Source organism: Ictidomys tridecemlineatus, chromosome 16, assembly GCF_052094955.1.
Source record: "Ictidomys tridecemlineatus isolate mIctTri1 chromosome 16, mIctTri1.hap1, whole genome shotgun sequence".
NCBI classification, from domain to species: Eukaryota; Metazoa; Chordata; class Mammalia; order Rodentia; family Sciuridae; genus Ictidomys; species Ictidomys tridecemlineatus.
Genome location: NC_135492.1, coordinates 47101353 through 47123091, shown reverse-complemented (window position 1 = coordinate 47123091; position 21739 = coordinate 47101353). Strand labels below are relative to the sequence as shown.

The following is a 21739-nucleotide window of genomic DNA, read 5'->3' as shown; positions in this document are numbered from 1 at the left end:
CTCACAATTTCTGGCATTTTTCCCTTCCTGAAGGTCAGAGAAAGACAAGCCACTTGACATTCTATTTACAAGAAGATGATTTTTATTAGAGAGTAAGAGGGGGGAAATATCAGCAGAATCTTTTAGTTTACATTCAAAGGTGATCAATGCGATTCTTGGTTTAGACAGAGAAGGAATTCTTTTTTTTTGTACTGAGGATTGAACCCAGAGGGTGCTTACCCGCTGAGTCACATCCATCCCCAGCCCTTTTGTAAAAATATATATTTTATTTTGAGACAAGGGTCTCACTGAGTTGCTTAGGGCCTTGCTAAATTGCTGAGGCTGGCTTGGAACTCCTTGAGATCCTCCTGCCTCAGCCTCCCGAGCTGCTGAGATGACAGGCGTGCACCAAAAGGCTTGGTTTTTCTGTTCAGTATTCTATTGTTTAGATGAAAAACAGGGGTAGAAATTTGTTTTCAGCCCCCTGGGCACTGAAGCCAAAACTCAGCCCTGTCTTTTCACACCCAATCCAGGACTCTTTCTGGATTCTTCTCCATCTCCTCTTTTGCCCAGGAAACTGCTAACTGGTTCCAGTCCCTTCTCCCTACCCACCTCCCAGCATTCGACAGTGTAGCTGTATGCTAGAGCACCAGCTCAGTGCTTTACCAAACAGTTAGGACTTGGTGAATATTTGGCTTTCAAATGAACCAGCGAATGTGTTCACGTTTCCCATTTCATTTGGAGAATCACTTAACATGCATTTTTCACATTGACTTCTTCAGAATCATACCTGTTTGAATCCAGCCCCACAAATACTGTGTGCAATGGGGGATAGGTGCGGCCAGAACTAGTTACAGACGGGGAGACTCTCTCGTGCTATTAAAATGATTCGTTAAAGCCTAGGTTGGTTGCAATGCAAAGACTCGCGTCGGATTTTCCTAATTATTAATTGCAGTATTTTCCTTCTACAAAGTACAACACAGCTCCAGTCGACTGAGTAACTCTATGGTGTGTGTGTGTGTGTGTGTGTGTGTGTGTGTGTGTGTGTGTGTGTGTGTGTGTGTTTTCTAGTTCTTGATTTTTGCCAAAAACGGACCCATGCAATTTTTAGCAAGTATTCCCGGTCTCTTTAGATCTTAATTTCCTTATCTAGCAAATGCATCAAATGAAGAAGTTGGATTGGGATGGCATGTATGTAGAATTTATGGAATTTTAATGTTGGAAGAGACTTGAGATCACCTGGCCCTACTCCTTCAGTTTACAGATAAGCAACACTAACCTCTTCTAGGTCCAAAATAAAATTTTACGGGAGCATACGGCTTCCTAACAGAACCAGCTCTTCTGAACACTGTGGCTACCCCCCATAAGCCCATCCCTGCTAGGTACCAAATGTGCAATTATGATCATCTCTAGACTTCATTTTCCTGATCAATCACATGGAGAGGGTTGGACTGGGGATCCTTTATATTTAAAACTTTGAGGACTGAAGAGAAGCATATTTACAATCTGACATCTTTACTACCATTGGGCTAGAACTCCATAGAACAAAGCATAATAAATGCTAAAAAGAAAAGGGAAGCTCATTCCCCCCAGAGAACGCATAGCCCTTGGATCTGTTTGCTCCACCAGCACCTGCATTTGAAAATAGCTCAATGGGTGTCTTTTATTCCTTAAAAAATAATAATAGCTAAAGTTCCTTTCCTGTTGACCTGGTCATATTGAAAATAAGATTCCACAACCCTAGTGGAGTTTTGACATGAACTTCCAAGAGCTCTGGGTGCTACAAATCAGAAAAGCCTGGCTAGGTCCTTCTGTCTTCAGGAGTATCATGGTGGAATGAGTCTCCGTATTTTCCGCCGAGCAGAAGTCTCCGCATCTATTGAATATATTGCATTCCAAGTATTTGTTTACTCGGTTGTTAAAAATTGCCAAGGGGACAGAAACTGTCTGTCACTTCCAGAGCAATTAGTGTGTGAAAACTTATCAAAAGAAATCTGTCAAGTCTAAGGAAGTATAAATATTGCCTGCAAGTCCCTAAGGAAATCAAACAGAGTGGGATCTATTTTTTTTTTCTCTCTTGATCACTGCAGCAGAAGAGAATTTATTTTGTTTTATTTACTTGGCTTTATTTTTTTCCAGAATGTGAAGAGCATTTCACGTAACCCAGTGGATTAATGTTTTGCTCTGATAAAAATAGATTTGGGTTCTTAGGGGAAATCTGGACTGTCTCTGAGTGGTCTATCCATCCTGCTTTTGACTGTGAAATGTCAAGAGTGTTTGTTTTCTAGAAGAGCCCTGGAAACAGAGCTCAGTCAGGACTAGGTTGCTGCCCACTCTGCCTCTGGCACATGCCCCCACGCGACCCTTTCTGAGCCCCAGAATTTTCATACCTTCAAAAGGAAGGAGAAGTGATCGGTTGCTAACTTACTGCACATCTCTTGTCTGCTCCCATACAAGTGTTATTGCTGCATTATATTCCCCCGCTCCTCTGTAATGGCCCCGGACATCTCGACAAGCAAAACTACACTCTTCCGAGTGGTGATGTTTGCTGTAAAGAAAATCAAGTTGATATCCTGGTGAAAGTTGTCCCCTGCGTGCGGGAGTCTCGGCCCTGAGCCTAGCGTGATTCCACCAGATCAGCAGCAGAGCCCATGGCTGACCTTTGAACTTCAGGACGCCGCGGTGCATTCCTAAGTCCAAACTTGAACTTCTGAGACTCATCTTTGATACCCGTCTTGACCGTGGCGGTGGTCTCTTTTGGTTTGCAATATGCAAAAATGGGTTAAGTTGTGATATTGTTATCACGGTGACCGTCTAGGGGTGCTGGGTTCATGGTCTCCTGGAGCCAAAAAAAACTGAAGAACAGGGCACAGAGACATAGGAAAGCAGCAGTTTTATTGCAAAAAGTGACAGAGACATCTGGGAATCCCGAGGGGGGAGTGTTGGCCTGTTCTTTTTATGGTCTCTGGAATATTCTTCGTACCTTATCTCCTGTCCACATGCTCCTCACTAGTATTGATGGGTGGCCCCTCTGTCCACCTGTCTGTCTGAGTTTTTCTATTGGGTCCCCCACTTAGGAGCATGACTGGGTCCCCCACTTGGGTCCTCCAAGTTGACCTCACTGGAAGACCCTCTGCATGCTCCTTGTTCTGACCCTGTTCTGAACTCCTCTCTCGCCATCTTGCCTGGGCTGCCTCTGCCCCTCTACGTCTCCCTCGTTACAATTTTGGGAAATTTCTTACAACATAATCATTTTGCTATTGGATGGCTCTCTTTCATTTTTTTTGTTTTTTTTTTTGGATTTTTTCTCTCTATCCAATTTGGAGATCAACTCTTCTCTTTAGAGCAGAGTTCCAGAGAACTCTTCCAGTTGACTTCATGGAAATACTGGAGTCAGGCCAGGGGCCCAGTTTGGCCCCAGGAGACCCTAGAGAAGGTACCGTGAGAATTCACTGGCCCTTAATCGTGCAGGACAACGTGGACACGTATTATGACTGAACAGCTTGATCCCCCGCCCGAGGCTACACTAATGGGTGAGGCACCTCAAGTCTGTTCTGCAAATTATGTTTTAAAAGATCTGAGCAGGACTTGGCTAATCCATGATCGTACTTAAATTTCTCTTTAAAAAAAAAAAACACAAAACATTTTTTTATTTCCTTACTTTTAGTATGCAGGGCTGAGGATCAAACCCAGTTCCTCACACGTGCTAGTCCAGGGCTCTACCTCTGAGCCCACTTTAATTTCTCTTTACTACTCTATCTCCTTCATGAATTGGCCTTTTGTTTATTTACTTTTTATTCAATTTATTTATCAGGGGTACATTAGCACATGAAAATTGTACCTATTTGCAGGCCAGCATGTGATAAGTCAAGGCAGGTAAGATTTATGTTTGAAGCACGCTAACCCTATCTACTCTAGTATTTTCATTTCTGTATGATAAAAAGCTTCAAAATACTTTCTTCTATTTTTTTTTAAGAAGTATAGAGGAGTATTGCTAAGTTTGTGGGTTTTTTGTTCCATTTAATAACTTTCTCAAACACTGAAGTAATGCAGGTATCAGCTTTATTTTTTCTTATATTTTTAATTTTCTTATTTTTTTTAATTGAATTGTATTATTGCAGGATTTTCCAAGCTAATCTGTGTGAGCTATGAATGGATGTTTTAGAAAATCAATCTGTGTGTGTGTGTGTGTGTGTGTGTGTGTGTTGTAGGGGTGGTATTATCAAATATATTTAAGTAATTAAACACTCTAAGGAATTTCAAGGACATTGGCATGTTGAGATCTCCTCCCAGTTCTGAAAGGAAAAAAAAAAGTTTAATCTGTTTAACTTTGTTTAACGCAGTGCTTCTCAAAGTCATGGGATCAGATGACCCTTTAACTTTTGGGAAACGGGGGGGGGCAGAGAACAGGAAATATGCAAAAACTATGATTGATCATATGCCACAGGATACCTGGCATGGTGGTGCATGCCTGTCATCCCAGAGACTCAGGAGGCTGAGGCAGGAGGATCACAAGTTGAAAGCCGGCCTCAGCAACAGAGAGAGGCCCTAAGCAATTTAGCAAGACCCTGTCTCTAGATAAAACATAAAAAGGGTTGGGGATGAAAGAAAGAGAGAGACACTACAGTGTGCACATAGGCTTGTTTATGTCTCCCACTAAAGTACCAAGTCAGTTCAGTCTCAACGCAGTGAGACCAAAGGAATTAACTGGTTTGTCAATAGCTCAAGTAGCATGCTAATGGAATACGATTCCTTCACAATTTTTTATTTAACTCTTACAAGGATTCAGCTGGTGAAGGGTAAACCAGTCATGACGAGCTCAGTTCAGCCCTTGAGAGATTTCCAGGTGACATTTCACACAACGATTCTCACCTGTTGAAAATCAGCACTATTTCCAGGATTCAGAAGTTCAAAGTGACAGAGTTTACCCAGCTTTCCTTTTGCAAACTCAGACTTGAACATGGGTCTGACCTTCCGGATGCCTTTTTCTTTCTTATTTTTCTTAAATACTTATTTTTTTTAGTTTTTAGGTAGAAACAATATTTTTATTTTACGTTTACGTGGTGGTGGGGATCGAACCCAGGGCCTCGTGCATGCTAGGTGAACGCTCTACCACTGAGCCACAACCCCAGTCCCCTGGATGCCTATTTCTAAGCCCACTTAGAAGATGCTGTAGGTGCCTCCTCCCACAGAATCCCCAGAGCCCCGCAGCCACCACCCACGAGAAAAGTTTTGAAGGAAACATCTTCCGGGAAGACGTGTACAGTTGTCGGTGATCCATTGCAACTCTCTGCAGAGAGGTGTGTGCTTTGGTTCATATTGTGCTGGTGAATTACTTTCTAACTTCTAAAGCTTGTGGCTTTGGAGATGCTCATTTGTACTTAAAACTCTCTAAGGAGACAGACTGTGTGCTTCTTGAAGTGCTGAGACCTGGGCTAGCTGGAGACCCCCATGCTGTGCCTTCAGTTAAAATCCCTTCTTGCAGGAAGCCTGCCATAGTGATTGTACTTCAGGACCTAGGACAGAGGTTTCTTCTCTCTGTGGTTTTAATTTCTTAAGGAAGTGACTAGTTTACTAGGAAGCACTTGTTTATTTACGCTGCATACCCTCTTGACATCGGCATGGGGTGACTTCTAATTACAGGCACACGCATAAATAAAGTGATTAGCTCTTCTCCTATAAACATAATTGGGTCTCTCCAAAGCAACAGCAGGCGGAAATGTTCTAATCCTGGCGTAAAAGGGAAAGCAACCCGGCATAGACCCCTCCTTTGTACGTCAACAGCAGATCATTAAAGCCAAGAGGGTTTCCTCGATTTCCTCTTGTCCATCCAGTTCTCCAGGTCAACCGCAGTTGGGATTCATGGAAAGGACGGAACAGGCAAAAATACCTTTCGGGGTAAAATTAATGTTCTCTTTACAAGACTCAAGTGGCCTTTCTACCATGTTCGAAGGACACTCCGTGCATTTGGAATTTAACCCAGGAGCGCTTTAAAGAGCAACGTGGTAACTCAGCCGACTACTTGGCGTTCCAATTGCTCCTTCCCCATCCCCTGAACCAAATGATTATTTCAGACAAAACGTTGGCTAATCGGGGCCAGGAGCTGGACTGTCACTTCTCAGCTTTGGACAACCTGGAGTTCATTAAGAGAGCCATCCTGGGGTGCCTGGCACTGAAGAAGTCAGGTTTCCTTGGACTATGTGGGGTCCCCGCCATCGATCATTCAAATTCACTGTCATTTAGGGTTTTTTTTGTTTTTTTTTTTTTGAAATTGAAAGCGTGGGGTTATATGTTCATTCAGAAAGCATTTACCTAATCCCTAGGAAAAATAAGACCTTTCAAAAGAGCATTTTCAAGCCTGATTGCCCGTTACATTTATGCCCCTGATATTCCGGGAAGAGTACATATTTGCAAATCTACTGCTGTGTCCCCAGGGTTCCCCCATGTACTCCCTGACGTAGAGAATAGCACATCCAACTATTTTTTAAAAAATACAGATTTATATTTGCAGGACCCGTCAATTCGTCAGCTTAGGTGGATTTAATGAGCGTTTGCAATGATTTTTTTTTTTTGAGTGTTTTTGTGATGTTAAACTGCTGTATCCCTAAAATGAGGCAGGAATGTTCAACCTCATAAATAAGAAGAGAGTAGAATTTGGGTCCATAGTGGGAGACATTGGGAGAAGACCGGATTGAGACTCTGGGTAGGATTCCGACTCTAACCAGGGCTAAGAGTGCGGATGTGCGTTATTTTGTTCCTTTGTGCCAAAGCATCTCAGTTAACGGGAAACTATCAGATGCACTGGAAACCAGAAGTTTGGTGCAGATATGTGGTGTTGTGGTGTATCGTACGGTTACCTATGAAATGAAAGTGTGAACCGTTTCCTGGGGGGTTCTATTACCGTATCAAGATGATAGATGCCCTGGGTGTGTGGTCTGAGCATGAGTAAGAGGTGCATAGACCTTGGTACACGCTTGGCAAACTATCAAGTCTGGACTTCTCAGCATCAGCTCTCAGTTCTAGTTCTCCACAAATAAAACCTTATTGAACTGACGAAGATACTGTGTGATTACTTTGTATCCATGTCTTACAGGCTGAAGGGGAATCACTGGGCAACAGTGTGAATTTCTACCTTGACCATTTCTTTCCTGAATACTGTCAAGTTCAAGTCTCCCCAAGTCGTATCTCTAACAACGATGCTTCCTTTTACTTTCAGAGCTGAGCTACGCCTGGATCTTCAACGAGTACCCTTCCTATCAGGATAATCGCCGTTTCGTGTCTCAAGAGACCGGGAATCTGTACATTGCCAAAGTAGAAAAATCAGATGTCGGGAACTATACCTGTGTGGTCACCAATACCGTGACGAATCACAAGGTCCTGGGGCCACCTACACCTCTGATACTGAGAAATGACGGTGAGTTGTCTAGCTTGATTTTGCTAATTCTGGGTGGGTGGGTGCATGTAAGAAAGAGGGAGAGGGAGAGAGAGAGAGAGAGAGAGAGAGAGAGAGAGAGAGAGAGAGAGAGAGAGCTCTCAGTCACAGCCTGAATATGTAATGATATCGTGTTACTGGCACACAGACCTTCAAAGTGTAATGCTCCCTTCATTTTGATACCCATATTTTCTCCAGTTTGTGTGAGAAAGGAGCCCTTGAATCCATTTTGGAAAACTAATTAGAAGTCTAATTGCCCGTCTCGACAGGCATGGAATGTGGACTTAGGTGAATATAAATAACAAGGGGATCTATTTCTTGTTTCTCTCCCACTGAAATTAGTATACACAGGCAGACTGGAGTGAAAGGTTGAGCAATTAGCTCGTTAATCAATTCGATGTGATTTCGCATTCAGAAAGAAGTTTTCCATGATCCCAAGTAACATCTGGATTTATAGAGCTAGAGTCATAGCTCCCATGGCCGTCCGATGGAGAATTAACGAGGCCCCTTTGAGACGGAAGTCCTAATTCCTCACACTATCATGAGGCTATTTCAAGAAAATATATGAAGTTCACCTTAATTGCTTAATGACCTCACAATGTATATAAATCACCCGTGCTTTTTTTTAATATATATATTTTTAATTGTAATTGGACACAATACCTTTGTTCTATTTTATTTTATTTTTATTTTATTTTATATAGTGCTGAGGATTGGACCCAGGGCTTTGCGTGTGCTAGGCTATAGCTCCCTATCACTGAGCCACAACCCCAGCCCCTCACCCCACATCAGGCTACTGCTCTAAACTCCAGTGAGAGACGTGTTCCACAGTGAATCCCCCGAGGCCACACAGTGGAAAAATCATGGCTCAGGATCCCCACCCAGTCCGATGGACTGCAGAGCCTGGTATTTTAATATCTCTCTCTCTCTCTCTCTCTCTCTCTCTCTCTCTCTCTCTCCTCTTTTTCGTTGGATGACATCACTTCTTAACCTGAATTTACACGAGACAGGCTTGGAAGATTCCAGATGAGAGCCCAGATTTCTATCTCCCAAGTTTGTAACTCTCCCCATGAATTTTTAACCCAAGTGGGACTCAGAACCGCCCAGAACAGGGAGTTTAGAGCAACACCAGCTGTGTAGACAGGGTCGGAGCATCCTTATAGTGTAGACCCTCCTGTGGAATTTGGGGGCAAACGATATAGACTTTGGTCTTTTGTTTAGTCATCCATGGAACATATATTTCTTTAGCACTTGCTGTGTTACAACCATGGCTTTGTGGGCTGATAAGCAAGGACCGGAAGGCCCCTCTCTGATGGTACCCATATTCTCCTCGCAGAAACCAACCCCCCCAAAAAACAAATAACCCTAACCAAAACCAAAAATCTGTTTATTTTAGAGAGCAGTAAATCTGTCCGTTTGGTGAAATGAAGGCTCTGTGGGGTGGATATCGACTTTAACATGATTTTGCATAGAAAGTCTTTCTGAGGCAGGACCTAGGGGCTGAATCCTGGATGATGAGAAATCCGTCCTATGAGGATCAGCTGGTGGAACAAGCCAGGCGGAGTTCGCTTCGTGTGCGATGGTCCTGAGGCCAGTGAATAGCTCTTTGCATGTTGTGGGAACATAAAGAATTAAGCATGCTTGGAGCACAGTGAGTCGGGAGAGCTTGCTTGACATTGAGCTTGGAAAGGGGTCAGGGGCCAGATCTGGAGGCCCTCGAGGGAAAACTGGGTTTTCTTTCTGGAGCACTCAGAAGACCTTAGAGAACTGCATTCTGGAGAGTGAATAACGCCTTTGTAAATAGAGAGGGAGGTCACAGAAGAGAAAAGCAAGATGCACTTGGAAATCTGGTGTGGCCACCAAGGGGAGAGGAAGGTCATTGGCTGAAATGGTGTCCCAGCCCGGGTTTGCCAAGGAAGAATCGAGAACATTATTTTAGACATTCTTTGTGAGGGCCAGACACAGCTTCTCTTCCTTGGCCCCATGAAGAATCATTTGTTTTCTGGTTTTAGGTGTATTTTTCTATCACGATGTTCACCTGATATATCCATATTAAATACTAAGTAGCTCACTCTCCCACCCTACCCAGATTAGAATCAAAGATCGCTGTTTCCATCCCTCTTTGTGCAGGGCCCAAGCATCCTGCCAGCCTCATGGAAAATGTGAAATCAGTATATTGGGGCGAAGATGCATTTCTCCTAGGTAAAGCCAAGCAACCATCCCTTTAAAGGGGACCAGTAGGCCAGTTCCCAGTGTTGTTGAGAGTGATCATCGCCACTTCTCCAGAACCCAAGGCGAAGGAGCTTTTCCAAAGACAGAAATTACTTTGTAAGAAATTATTTGAAAACACAGCTTCTCGGGCCTCTACCCAAAATGTTCTTGGGACACAATGTTTCTGCAGTGACTTGGTCAGTTGGGGTGCTGAGTCACAGAAGTCAGGGAAATATGGACTTTGATGCACAAACATGTAGCTGAAGGCAAGCATCATGTAAAGTGTCATTTAAGAAAGCAGGGACCTCTGGGTGCGATGGTGCATGCCTAGAATCCCAGCGGCTTGGGAGGCTGAGGAAGGAGGATCGCAAGTTCAAAGCCAGCCTCCACAAAAGCAAGGCACTAAGCAGCTCAGTGAGACCCTGTCTCTAAATAAAATACAAAATAGGGCTGGGGATGGGGCTCAGTGGCCGAGTGCCCCTGAGTCCAATCTCTGGTACCCACTCCCTGCCCCCCCAAAAGGAAGCAGGAACAAAAATTTAGGATCTCAAAAATTCCAAGATCGTCATGGACACCTCAAGTGGGTGTCATTCCCTCTTTCAGCCTGTCTAGTCTCTCTTCACGGGAATGACACATGTTTTGTATCAGAATACTTTATCACTAAATTAGCAGACTAAGTAAGGATCTCATTCTTCGGCAATTAATGGCCATTTAGTCTTAATTTCCGTGAGTGCTGCATGGCGAGAATTCATAAGGTCTTTCCCATTGAGGTTGCAGTACATAAAAGAGACACTCAAACTATACTGCTATGCACAAAGCCGGTTCTTTAATGAGGTCCTGTCTGCAGGTGAGAGAAAGGCGGAAATATCATTCAAACAGAGGTTGCAACGTAAAGATGACCCGAACGTCTCTCTTCTCTGGGAATAAAATCAATGAAGCGATCCCTCCACGAGATCTGGGATGGAGTGACTGGCTGTGTGTGGTCCGGTGTTCAGGTTATTTCTTTGGAGGTCCAGCTAAGCAGTTCTGCACTTGGATGCGTTGAATCCAGCCTCCAAAGGCACAGTGAATCATAGAAAGTTAAACCATGAGACTCAGCTCACGTCCTGATAGGAATCAGGTGCAGTACCCCATGGGTCCTCCTCATGGACAATAAGTGCCACCTGCCCCTGGCTCACCACGGTTCCACAGCGCCCCGGGACTTGCCTTTCCATTTTCCGTATCCCTACTTGTATCTTTCTTGATCCTTCCTATATCTCAGATCCTTAATTGAATATAGGTCAGGAAGACCTTGGAGGCAGGCTCTCTGGGTGGAATCTAGACCCCCCTATTTATTAGCTAAGCAACTTTGGAGGTATGGCTTTAACCCCATTGTCTTTTATTTTTCTCATCAGTAAAATTCAGATAGCAAAGAAATTCTGTGTATGAAAATACATACAAAGTGACAGGCACGGTGGCGCATGCCTGTAATCCCAGCAGCTCAGGAGGCTGAGGCAGGAGGATGGCAGGTCCAAAACCAGCCTCAGCAACAGCGAGGTGCTAAGCAACTCCGTGAGACCCTGTCTCTAAATAAAATACAAAATAGGGCTGGGGGAGGTGGCTCAGTAGTTGAGCATTCCTGGGTTCCAATCCCCCAGTACAAAAAAATAATAATAATCATAATGAGAATTCTTCCCAAGAGCTTCATCATTTAGTACTATTTACCCGTAAGAAGTATAAAATTGAGAGTTAGACCCAAGTGAGAGAAGGTTGTACCAGAGTTTATAGTTATTTATCTGAATATTTCAAAATCTGCTCTGAAAAGATGATATAACTTAGTCTCTGGGATCACACGGGAGCGTGCCATGTTTGCCTTAGGTGTTGTGAAAGGAAAATAAAAAGAGTCTAATTCAGAAAAGAGCCTCCTTGTTATTATTGCCGCAGTAGCTCATTGATCAGCATCAGCCTCATTGCTGGTTAGTAATAATCACGAGCTTGCTCTCTTATGTGTTTTGCACGGATCTCAAAAGAATTGCCTCTCCACTTGCATAAGCAGAGGCAGAAGACCGCCACGTAACACGACTAACTAGAGAAATAATAGAACTGGATGAGGATCGTAATGGCTATTCCCTCCATCTTCCATCATGGCCCCTGACTCCCCCATCAGATGGCTAAAGAGGCAAAGAATTAACATAGAAATGAGAAATTGGGAAAAGGAGACCGAGTCTGTGAGGATGTTTATGTCTGGTACATGCAAGACTCCCTAATTGAGCATGGAGAATCCTCGTCTGGTCTCCATATTTTTTTTTCCATTTTCCTTGAGATCTGGCTGCAGATGGGTTTGGCAGATCTTGGTTTTGCTTATTAGAATCAAGACATATGCTGAGTGGTGTACGGCCTGGGTCTATCTGCTGGTTCCTAAATATTGTTGAATATTATCCCTGATTAGAAATCTACCCAGAAGAGATACCAGGAAACAGGGGGAATTAAATATGTCCTCTCTTAGAGTCTAAAATTCTTTCCTCTCTTTCCCTTTGTCTGATTCATCTCCCTATTTCTACGCATTGATAAGCATATGTATATATATACGTTTGTGTGCGTATCTGTGTGCACATAAAAAGGAGTGATTTCTAAGCAACTCAGTGAGACCCTGTCTCTAAAGAAAATACAAAATAGGGCTGTGGATGTGGCTCAGTGGTCGAGTGCCCCTGAGTTCAATGCCTAGAACCTCTTTCCCCCAAATAAGTGATGATATCTAAGTTGTATCTAAGTTGTCTGCGGGATTCCAGGCATAACTTTCTAACTTGATTGACTCCAGACTCAATTTGGGCACAGGCCAGGGAATATCAAATACAACTCCACAGACAAATACTATTCATTTGGGTTAGATTCCCTTCAAACACCAACAACCCATCCGAGTGGGCAACAAGGTGAATTCTTGCAGGATACGATGAGCCATGGGGTGAGCTTCCACCTCGGTGACTCTGCCGTGGCTCAGAGTACGTTCCCTGCAAGGCTCCAGATTTAAGAGCAAAGGAAACCTTAAATAATGGAAAGGAGGAAATTAGAACATTCTGGAAATTTATTACCATGGTTATCGTGTATCCTTGATGGCGATCCCGCCAGCGGTTGACAGTAAACTTTCCTGATATTGACCCCCCCCCCAAACTGCATTAGGGTCTCCTGTGGGCCTTAACAACCACTATTTGTCTTCGGGAGCAGATTAGCTTTATTTGCAGGCCACTTAATTAACCCAGTGGTCAGATCCAAAACCCAGTCATTCAGGGGAATCTCTTTTAAATCGTACGCTCGACCTACCCGGTTTCTGTCGATGACCTTGCGTTTAGAGAGGCAGCAGGCAAAGTCTCTTCAGTCTATGTTTGCATGGGCTTGCACGTCGTCTTATATCATTCAAGATCTGGAGCTGATTGCCAACGTGCTTGGCTTTGTTTTACTGCTGTGTCTGATGGCAACTTTGGTGTAGCTTGGTCCCGGCCATCTTTTCATTCTCCCACAGCATCGCAGCTGAGGAGTCTTGGGTGCAAATCACGTCCGATGAGAACATTTTACACGACTGAGGGATATGAGATGGTTGGCCAAACGGCCATGGCTCATCGGGTGCAGTGGAGTCTTATTGGCCCTGGATATTTCGAGGAAGGCTTGACAAACTAGCCAATTCCCATAAAGGTCCCTGGAAGCCAGAGGCCTTGGGTAGTCATTGGGCTCGTCAGTCACAAAGCATCTGTTCCATGCCCAGGGTCCGCCCGTGGTGCGCGGTGAAATCAACAGACCTTAGAGAACTTCTCGTTGGCGGAGGATCCAACGTTTCCTTCTTTATTGGGATGACATCATGGAGCTCTAAAGAGTACATTCAACCCAACGGAGGGATTCGGATTGCAGGAGAGGGCAGCGTTGACCCGGGCAGTCTTTTGATCTTGCATAGAGCTAGCAGGTGTTCGTGGAGCACCTGCTGTGGACTTATCGCTCAGGATGCAAAAGTCTTTATGTGCCCCTCACGGGCTCCAGTCGGGTTGGAGAGTCTAATTGCAATCTCCTCTTGGGGGAGACTGGAGAACTAAAGTTGATCCACTCAAGTTTCGGTTGTGAGAAGATCTACTGCAGAGGGGTCAAGGACACAGTAAAATAATGTATAGATTTCGACCCTGGGGGTAAGGAAAACCTGGGTGCATGCTGGGAATCAGCCCAGGCTTCCAGAAAGGGTTGCATAACCAACCAAAGAGGGAGAGAAAGAATCCCAGGCAGAAGGCGTAGTTTTTGTTTAAACCAGTGATTGACAGACTCCCTCTTGAAGGTCTGGTCTTGCCCATGGTCTGTTTCTGTAAATAAAATTTTCTCCATAGAAGTCTTGAATATTCATATAAATTTTTTTTTTTTGCTTTTCTAAATAGTATTTTGCTTGAATCTTATTCTAGGATTCGTTATTGCTAATACATGGAAGTTGCTGTTAACCTTCTAAGTGACACAGTATCTGGGAGGCTCACCGACATCTCTTGTTAGTTCCAATGGTTTGTGGAATCGAATGATTCTTTTGGACTTTGCTATCTTCTCATTTCGTCTGTGATAGGGGCCAGACAGCTAGGACTCGTGGCTTTATTTACAAAAACCACCTGTTTTTTGTAAAGGGAGTTTATTGGGACACAACCTCTCAACTTGTTGACATTTTGCAGTGGTAATAGGAAAGTGGAGTAGTAACAGAGACCACCGAGCCCACAAAACCTAATAAAATCCTGGCTCTCTGACCTTCTATAGAAAAACTTTACTGACTTCTGACAACATGATGATATCTTTAAGTAGCTGGAGACGGTCGGTCAGAAGACTTTTCCTTTGTGACTCCAAACACTTGAACGAGGACCAGAGGCCAAGAAAGGGTTTAGTTCCACACAAGAGGAGGAACATTTTAATAGGACAAATAGAAGAGAAGAAAAAAGTTGGCTTAAAAGATGATCCTGATTCCTTCAGGAATTCAGGTAAAACAAGAGTGTCCCAAGCCCAGGAGCTCTGGTGCAGACCTGCAATCCCAGCGGCTCGGGAGGCTGAGGCAGGAGGATCGTGAGTTCAAATCCAGCTCCAGCAACTTAGCGAGGCCCTAAGCAACTTAGTGAGACCCTGTCTCTAAGTAAAAAATAAAAAGGGCTGGGGAGGTGGCTCAGTGGTTAAGCACCCCTGGGTTCAATTCCTAGTGCCAAAAAAAAAAGTATCCAAGTAGGGATACTCGCTCATTCTATCTTTGTATGAGAACAATTTCTAGAAAAAGAGTTTCTCTGCATTTTGGTTATTGAAAAGGAATGAAGGCTGAAGATTTGGGTTTGTCTTAAGACAAATAACGAGGCTTATTTTTATTACTCACAGGTTTCTGAAGATACATTGGATTTTTTTTCTTTCTTGTTCTTTATTTAATCCCTAAGTGTCAGGATGCACAGCCGTAAGGTTCTTATTTCTCCTTTCCAGTGGTGGGGACATTCTTGTTAGGAGAGCTGTTCCCTCCAACTCGGGGGGAGTTAACCCACAGGGTGTGCTGGGCAGTGATCCAAGATACCCCTTGGACAGTTCACCAGAACTTCCTATGTGCCCTTCCACCAGGAAGAAAACAAACTTTTTTTTGGGGAAAGGGCAGGAGGTAGACTCAGCCAAGGGACTCTGTGTGTCACGTCGGGTATTGCCAAGAGCTTGCCTCTTGACGGAAGACGCATGGTATGACTTGTTTCTCATACCAGAGGAACGTTCCTGGGAACGCTTCCTAAAGCAATTTCCACCGTATTTTTTTTTTTTTTTTTTTTTTTTTTGCAGTGGGAAATCCCACTCGGTGGAAGCCGGTCACTGTTCCTTCTGTGATTTCGTTTAGCGAGCACAGATTCCAGCTAAGGCAGGCGCTGGCAAAAATCTCATGGCACCGCATTCTGCAGACGGGCCTCCTCCTGCCAACGCAGCACGCCGCAGATTGTACTCAAACAAGCGCAGCGGGTGTCTGATTTCTCTCTCCTGTTCTGTAAATCGCCGGTTATTTTGTTAAACGCTGTGTTCTCGCAGACATTGGCTTCGGCTCTTGAAAGTGGGCCAGTCATTGCCACAAGGTCATCTGCAGAGTCCCAGGCTCCTCGGGGGGCCTTGTCCCTGGTGGGACTCCATGAGCAGTACCCTCCTGCTGACCAGCCCAGAAAACACCCCTATTTATGGATGTCCCTTGTGTGAGCAAAAAAATAATAATAATAACCAAAATGGTTTCAGCACCATAAGAAAATCCAAAGAACCAGGAGTGGGCTTCATGGATCAGCTTTGCCTTTTATTTAGTACCGGAGTCAAGCATCCCATGGGCCCACTTTCTGGGTAGAAAATGGCGCCCGTTACAAGAGCGCTCCTGGGTTTATGTAGGTGACACACTGGGAGACGGCTTGATCCTTGGAGACTTTGGCAGAACATATCCGTGTGGGCATTCAGGAAACAGGTGGTGAGAATTTGAAACTTGTCTTTCCTGGATAAGGATGGAGGATCCGGAGTTTAGCATTCAGCCCTTGTCTCTTTCCGTCCAGGGTCTATTGTCCTGTCACTGGGAAAGGATTTATTTGGGGAAGGATCGATGCTATCAATGTGTCCCTCCCTCGCTCCTTCTTCCAAGGACAAACTATTGAGGGGGTGGTCTTTTCTACATCCTTCAAGTTGGACCGTTTGTTCGTGTTAATCGGAACACCTTGCTTTTGCTCCCATGGAGAAAAGTGATTCTCAAAGTGCATCCTTCCCATCATCAATATCGGCACCATCTGGGCGCTTCTTAGAGATGCAGATTCTCAGTTTTAGAGTCCACTTATACCCCAAACTCAAACCCTCCAGGTGATGTGAGAATCTGTTTTAGAAGAAACACCTAGGAATGGGTAGGCTGGTCATCCTCACGAAACCCACTCTTTCTGTTATTCAGTAGGTGATTAATCATTGCCTGCATGTGCCACATGACCATACGATGCATAGATCAGAGAGGCAGGGGAGGGTCCTACAGAGTCAGGACGAGGTCTGCGCCATCCACAGTGTGTCCCCCGGGTAGGCACAGGGCATGGTTCATGGTCTCTGTTAGATAAATATTTACCAAGTTTCCTAGAGCTAAGCCCACGCCTTCTGAGGTCTTTGACACATGGAATTTCAAGTTCTGCAACTTCCATTCTTGTTCCCTCTTCTGCCAAAGAATAGAAAACATTCACCGTGCAGGAACTAAGACCCTTCTGCTATACAAGCAAAATTATTGGTACTGCTATCTTTATTTAAAATTAATAACAAGAGTTGCCTCTATCGACAAATCATACAGTAGAAGATGAAGATGGCTGAGATGATATTTCCGTTTGAGTGAGAATAGGTTCCACACCTTCTCTATGTCCGAGACATCTAGGTCGCGTAGTCACGGCCGAACCTCTACATCTTCCCACCTTGTAAAAAACTCTGGAAGATGGAAAAAGTGTCGTGGAACAATTTCATCCCTCGGTTTCCACTTTTTTAGCCTGATCGTTCCATAAATCACCAGAGTAGTGCACAGGTGGATAGAGGGAACGACTTTTAAAAAAAAAAAAAATGGATGCCTCTTTTAGTGGTCTTTTTTTTTTTAAGGAAAAAGGCAACTACTTTTCCATTGAATGCAGAGAGTAAAGGCCAAGATGGTTAAAGTGAAAGCAAGCGTCAAAATAAAAACACAACTCGTGCCAGACGTAACCAAATTAAATGGGAGAGTTCACGGGTATTCCAAAAAAATCGCTTATACTATAGCTGGAGACGATTGCTTCCCTCATCTTTATGACTTTAAAACTGGAGCAGTAGTTCTATAAGAATGAACATTTTTCAACAACCCCGATAGCATTCCACCTCTCGTCCAAGTCTCTGTGCGTATGATAACTACTGATCGGCCCGTTATTCCTGTTGAGTCTTAATTATGGTTCACCTTGTAAACCGAGCAGAAATTCCATGGGACCAGATACACAACCTGCACAGTTCTTCTCAAGGGAACTTGAGGTAGAAATCCGCGATTCTTAATGAACGGCTTCCACGCCTCGAAAGAAATAGGTTTAACTGAGTAACTATTATGGGCTGCATTCCTGTTTAACTGAATTCCTGTTGAGCTGAGTAACTATTATGACCTCCACTCCTGTTTCTCCAACGCCCCCACCCACCGTCCGTGTCTCCTGATCACGCTTCATTTTTTTAGTATATATTCTTAGTAATGCGCAAGGATTTGCGAAGGATGTAGAAAGAAAAAAAATCAAAATGATTTTCATTCCTCAAGGAGGTAAAAAGTGGAAGAGACACCGTAAAGAAGATGGAACACGGTGATGCTGTTTGAGGCGTACCCTGAAATCTGTAAAAGGTCTTATGTCAGCGGTGATTTACTGAGTCCCTATTAAGCAGGGAGACTGCCATAGAAGGTGGGAATCGAGGAGTGAAAGAGACTTATCTACCTGACGTGACAGGTTTCATCATCCAGACGGAGGACAGAGACGCAACAGGCAGGCAGAGGAGAGAAGTGCAAATTGTCATCAGTCCCAGGAAAGAAGCAGGATGGTAACAGAGAGTAGCGGCAGGGACCTGTTTTAGAGTGATCAGGAAATACCTCTCTGAGGGTGGCGTCGTTCGAGCCGAGACACAAGCAAGAGATTTTCATCCGGGGAAATTCAAGGGGAAAAAACAAGAGAAAAGAAAAAGAGTTACACAAAACCAGTGTTCACAGGAGCATGATCGCCAAGATCTAAAAATACGAACAACCCAGAGGCTTGTCCGCTCAGGACAACATGGCAACCAGCCACTGTCACAACCTCAGAAACAGCTAACCAGTATGAACCCAGAGTCTTAGAGCAAGGTCCCATCAAATGTTTTTGTTTTTGTTTTTTGTTTCTGTACCAAGGATTGGACCCAGGGAGCACTTTACCACTGAGCCACATCCCCACCCCTTTTCTTCTATTTTATTTAGACACAGGGTCTTGCTGCATTGCCAAGGGCCTTGCTGAATTGGTGAGGCTGGCTTTGAACTCACGATCCTCCTGCCTCGGCCTCCTGAGCCACTGGGATGACAGGCCTGTGTCACTGGGTCCAGCAACATGCCCATTTTTAACTTCTAGCGTTCAGAACTGTGAGGCAATAATTTTATTTTTTTCTCCTTGAACTGCTCGGGTTGGGGTTCTTTGTTTTGGCATCCGTAGGAAACTAATACAGCCTGCCGCAGTCCGGCTGCAGCATAATAACCGGGGGGTGACGAATAACTTCTGTAGATTGATGCAGCAGGAATAGGAGCCGTTTATTGTACGACAACAGAGCTATTTATACATTTTGCACAGCTTATCTAATTAGCATAAACTAGATACATCAGTCAACCAATAAGGAATCTCCACACTTAATGGCTTGCTTTTGTTATTTCTCAAACCACTCCCTCTGGCATTTTGCCAGGCACCATTTAGACTTGTTTACGAACTCTAACATTTCTCTGGCAAAATACCAGGTGTTATTTTTGACTTGTTTACAGACCTTAACACAGCCAGCAAGTAGATCATGAGCAGCTAGTGCCGCTGCACGGTAGAGTCCTCTTCTGCAATAAATAGGAAGGAACGTCTGGTTCGTGCTACAAGGTGGATGAACCTTGAAGCCAGACACAAAAGGCCACATCTTGTGTGATTCCATTTATAGGGAATGTCCCCGAAGAGCAAATGCATAGAGACAGAAAGCAGATGAGGGGTCACCCAGGGCTGGGACCCGCAATGGTAATTTACTGCAGGTGGCCTTCGGGGGTCTTATTGGGCTGCTAGAGATAGTCCCAAAGTGAGTTATGTGGACAGCTGCAGGCCTCAATGAAATTGCTAAAAAATCACCGAATCATACTCTTAAAATGGGTGAATTTTTGGTATGTGTGTTAAATCTCAACCAAAGCCATTTTCTTAAAATGTCATAAAAACAGTGAGAAAGGAGTCAGAACAAGTTTTTTGTTGTTTTTTTGGTACCAGGGATTGAACTCAGGGACACTGGACTGCTGAGCCCCATCCCCAGCCGTATTTTGAATTTTATTTAGAGACAGGGTCTCACTGAGTGGCTTAGGGCCTCCCTACGTGGCTGAGGCTGGCTTTGAACACGCCATCCTCCTGCCTCAGCCTCCTGAGCTGCTGGGATGACGGGCGTGCGCCACCACACCGGGCTCAGAACAAGTTCTGAGAGGAGATTTTAGTGGAATAGACTGGGCCCATAGTCCAGTGTGACTCGTGTCCTTAGAAAGACCCACAGAGAGAAGGTCGAGTGACCACAGCCCCTACCGCAGCTCCAAGCTAGGGGACACTGCAGGTTGACAGCCACCACCAGAGCTTCAGAAGCAGCAGAGGCGTCCTGGGCACAGGGCTTTGGAGACCCCTGCCAGCTACAGAGTAGGGCACCTGGAGGGGACCAGGGGGCAGCCAGAATGGGGACAGCATCCAGGGAGAGCAGGCTCCCAGCCTAGACCCTCACAGGCAGGATCCTAGGGTGGGGAAGTAGCAGTTCCAACCCCCGCTTTTCCGGTGATATTTTAGTCCAACAAAGTCGTGTGACATAGATTTTGCTCCTGGGCATGATTTTCATAGGACAATCTCGAGGTCACGTTTCTAGAAATGGGTGCGCTGGGGGAAACGCCCGGTGGCTTCTGAAACATCCTCGTCCCTGGCATTTTTTTACCTTAGAGTCTCACCTGCCTCCAGAACGTGACACACGGCAGCGCGGAGTGACGTGGTCCCCTGGGAGGACAAGAGACCTCTCGCTGCTCCCAAGGCAGATCTTTGTTTTTAATCAGCGCCGCTCTCGGGCACCCAGCCACACGCACCCCACTAAGAGGTGCGAACTTGCCGGCTGCGCTCAGAGTCATGCCCCTGATATTTACGGGGCGATGGGTGATTCAGCAGATCAGGCCGTTTGTTAGCAAGCTGGCAGCGGCGTGGGAGGCCTGGTGTCAGCAGGCGCCGCACCACCTCCAGCCAGATCTGGGCAAGAGCCAAACTCAGGTGCAAGCCAGCTCAGGAGGCGGAGATGGGCCACCACGGGAGGAAAGTCCCGTGTCCTGGGAACACGTCAAGCCCAGATTCCGTGGGCTGGAGTTGTAGAGGGTCATCCGCTGCAGTGACGAAAGGACCCGAGTGAAAGATGGAGATGAGTTTTTACCTTGAACCCTGGTTCACTGGCTGGTTGCACGCCTTTGAGGCTGCAGCCTAGTTGCAGAAGGAAGGGATCCTTCTGGATCCCGATGGGGAGCCCAGGGGAGCGATGCAGTGCAGAGTCAGGACAATGGCAGAGTGATCTAGGTGATGGCAGATACTTTACTGGCACTGCTGAGTCAGACATCAAGGAGAGCGACCCGAAACGGGACAGGAATGACTGTATCAAAACAAGGAGAGAGACAGTAGACAGAGCCTAGAAGGTACGGATAGGGAAGAATCGGTAAGTACTTAGGATGCACCAAAGCGGGAGAGAAGGCTTTCAAGGTCAGCCATGGGTTAAGGCTGTCAGAACTGAAAGGTTTTTTCTTTTTTTTTTTTCCTGTAGATGCTTCTTATTTTTACATGGGTTCAGAGTACAATAACAACTCAAGCTTTTGATGCTACTTTGCACGCACTAATTAATGATTAATTAAGATGAGTCCTGGAAGTGAAAGTAAAAATTGTGATCACAGAAAGAAGGCACCAAAAAAAATTTGATTTTTTAAAAATATGTATGTTTGTTTGTATTTTGTTGTTTTATACCGGGGATTGTACTCAGGGGCACTCGACCACTGAGCCCCATCCCCAGCCCTATTTTGTATTTTATTGAGAGACAGGGTCTCACGGAGTTGCTGAGCACCTCCCTTTGGCTGAGGCTGGCTTGGAACTCTCGATCCTCCTGCCTCAGCCTCCCGAGCCACCGGGATGACAGGTGTGCGCCACCGCACCTGGTGGCTAGTATTTTTTTTAAGGTACCTTTACATATTTTATTTTTTTCCACCTTGTTATTCTGAAAAAAGGTGACTTTCTTGGTGACTCAGACTTTATCAATCCTGTATTTTCATGACCACCTTTAGAAAAGTCTTTTTCGAGAAGCGAAGTTGGGTGCATAGAGAATATCATCCTAGGCCGATGGTGTGGCTCTGTGAGACCGAGTCTTCTC

The 21739-nt window shown here is 45.0% G+C and overlaps 1 protein-coding gene across 8 annotated transcripts in view; it reads left to right on the top strand.

The window, feature by feature from the left end:
* Cntn4 (contactin 4) overlaps positions 1-21739 on the top strand; it is an 819812-nt gene that overhangs the window by 658594 nt on the left and 139479 nt on the right. For all 8 annotated transcript variants that reach the window (XM_040290063.2, XM_040290053.2, XM_078033565.1 and 5 more), the window contains one exon: positions 7196-7393. In XM_040290063.2, the coding sequence (XP_040145997.2) occupies positions 7196-7393 (198 nt within the window). The remainder of the gene's footprint in view (positions 1-7195; positions 7394-21739) is intronic.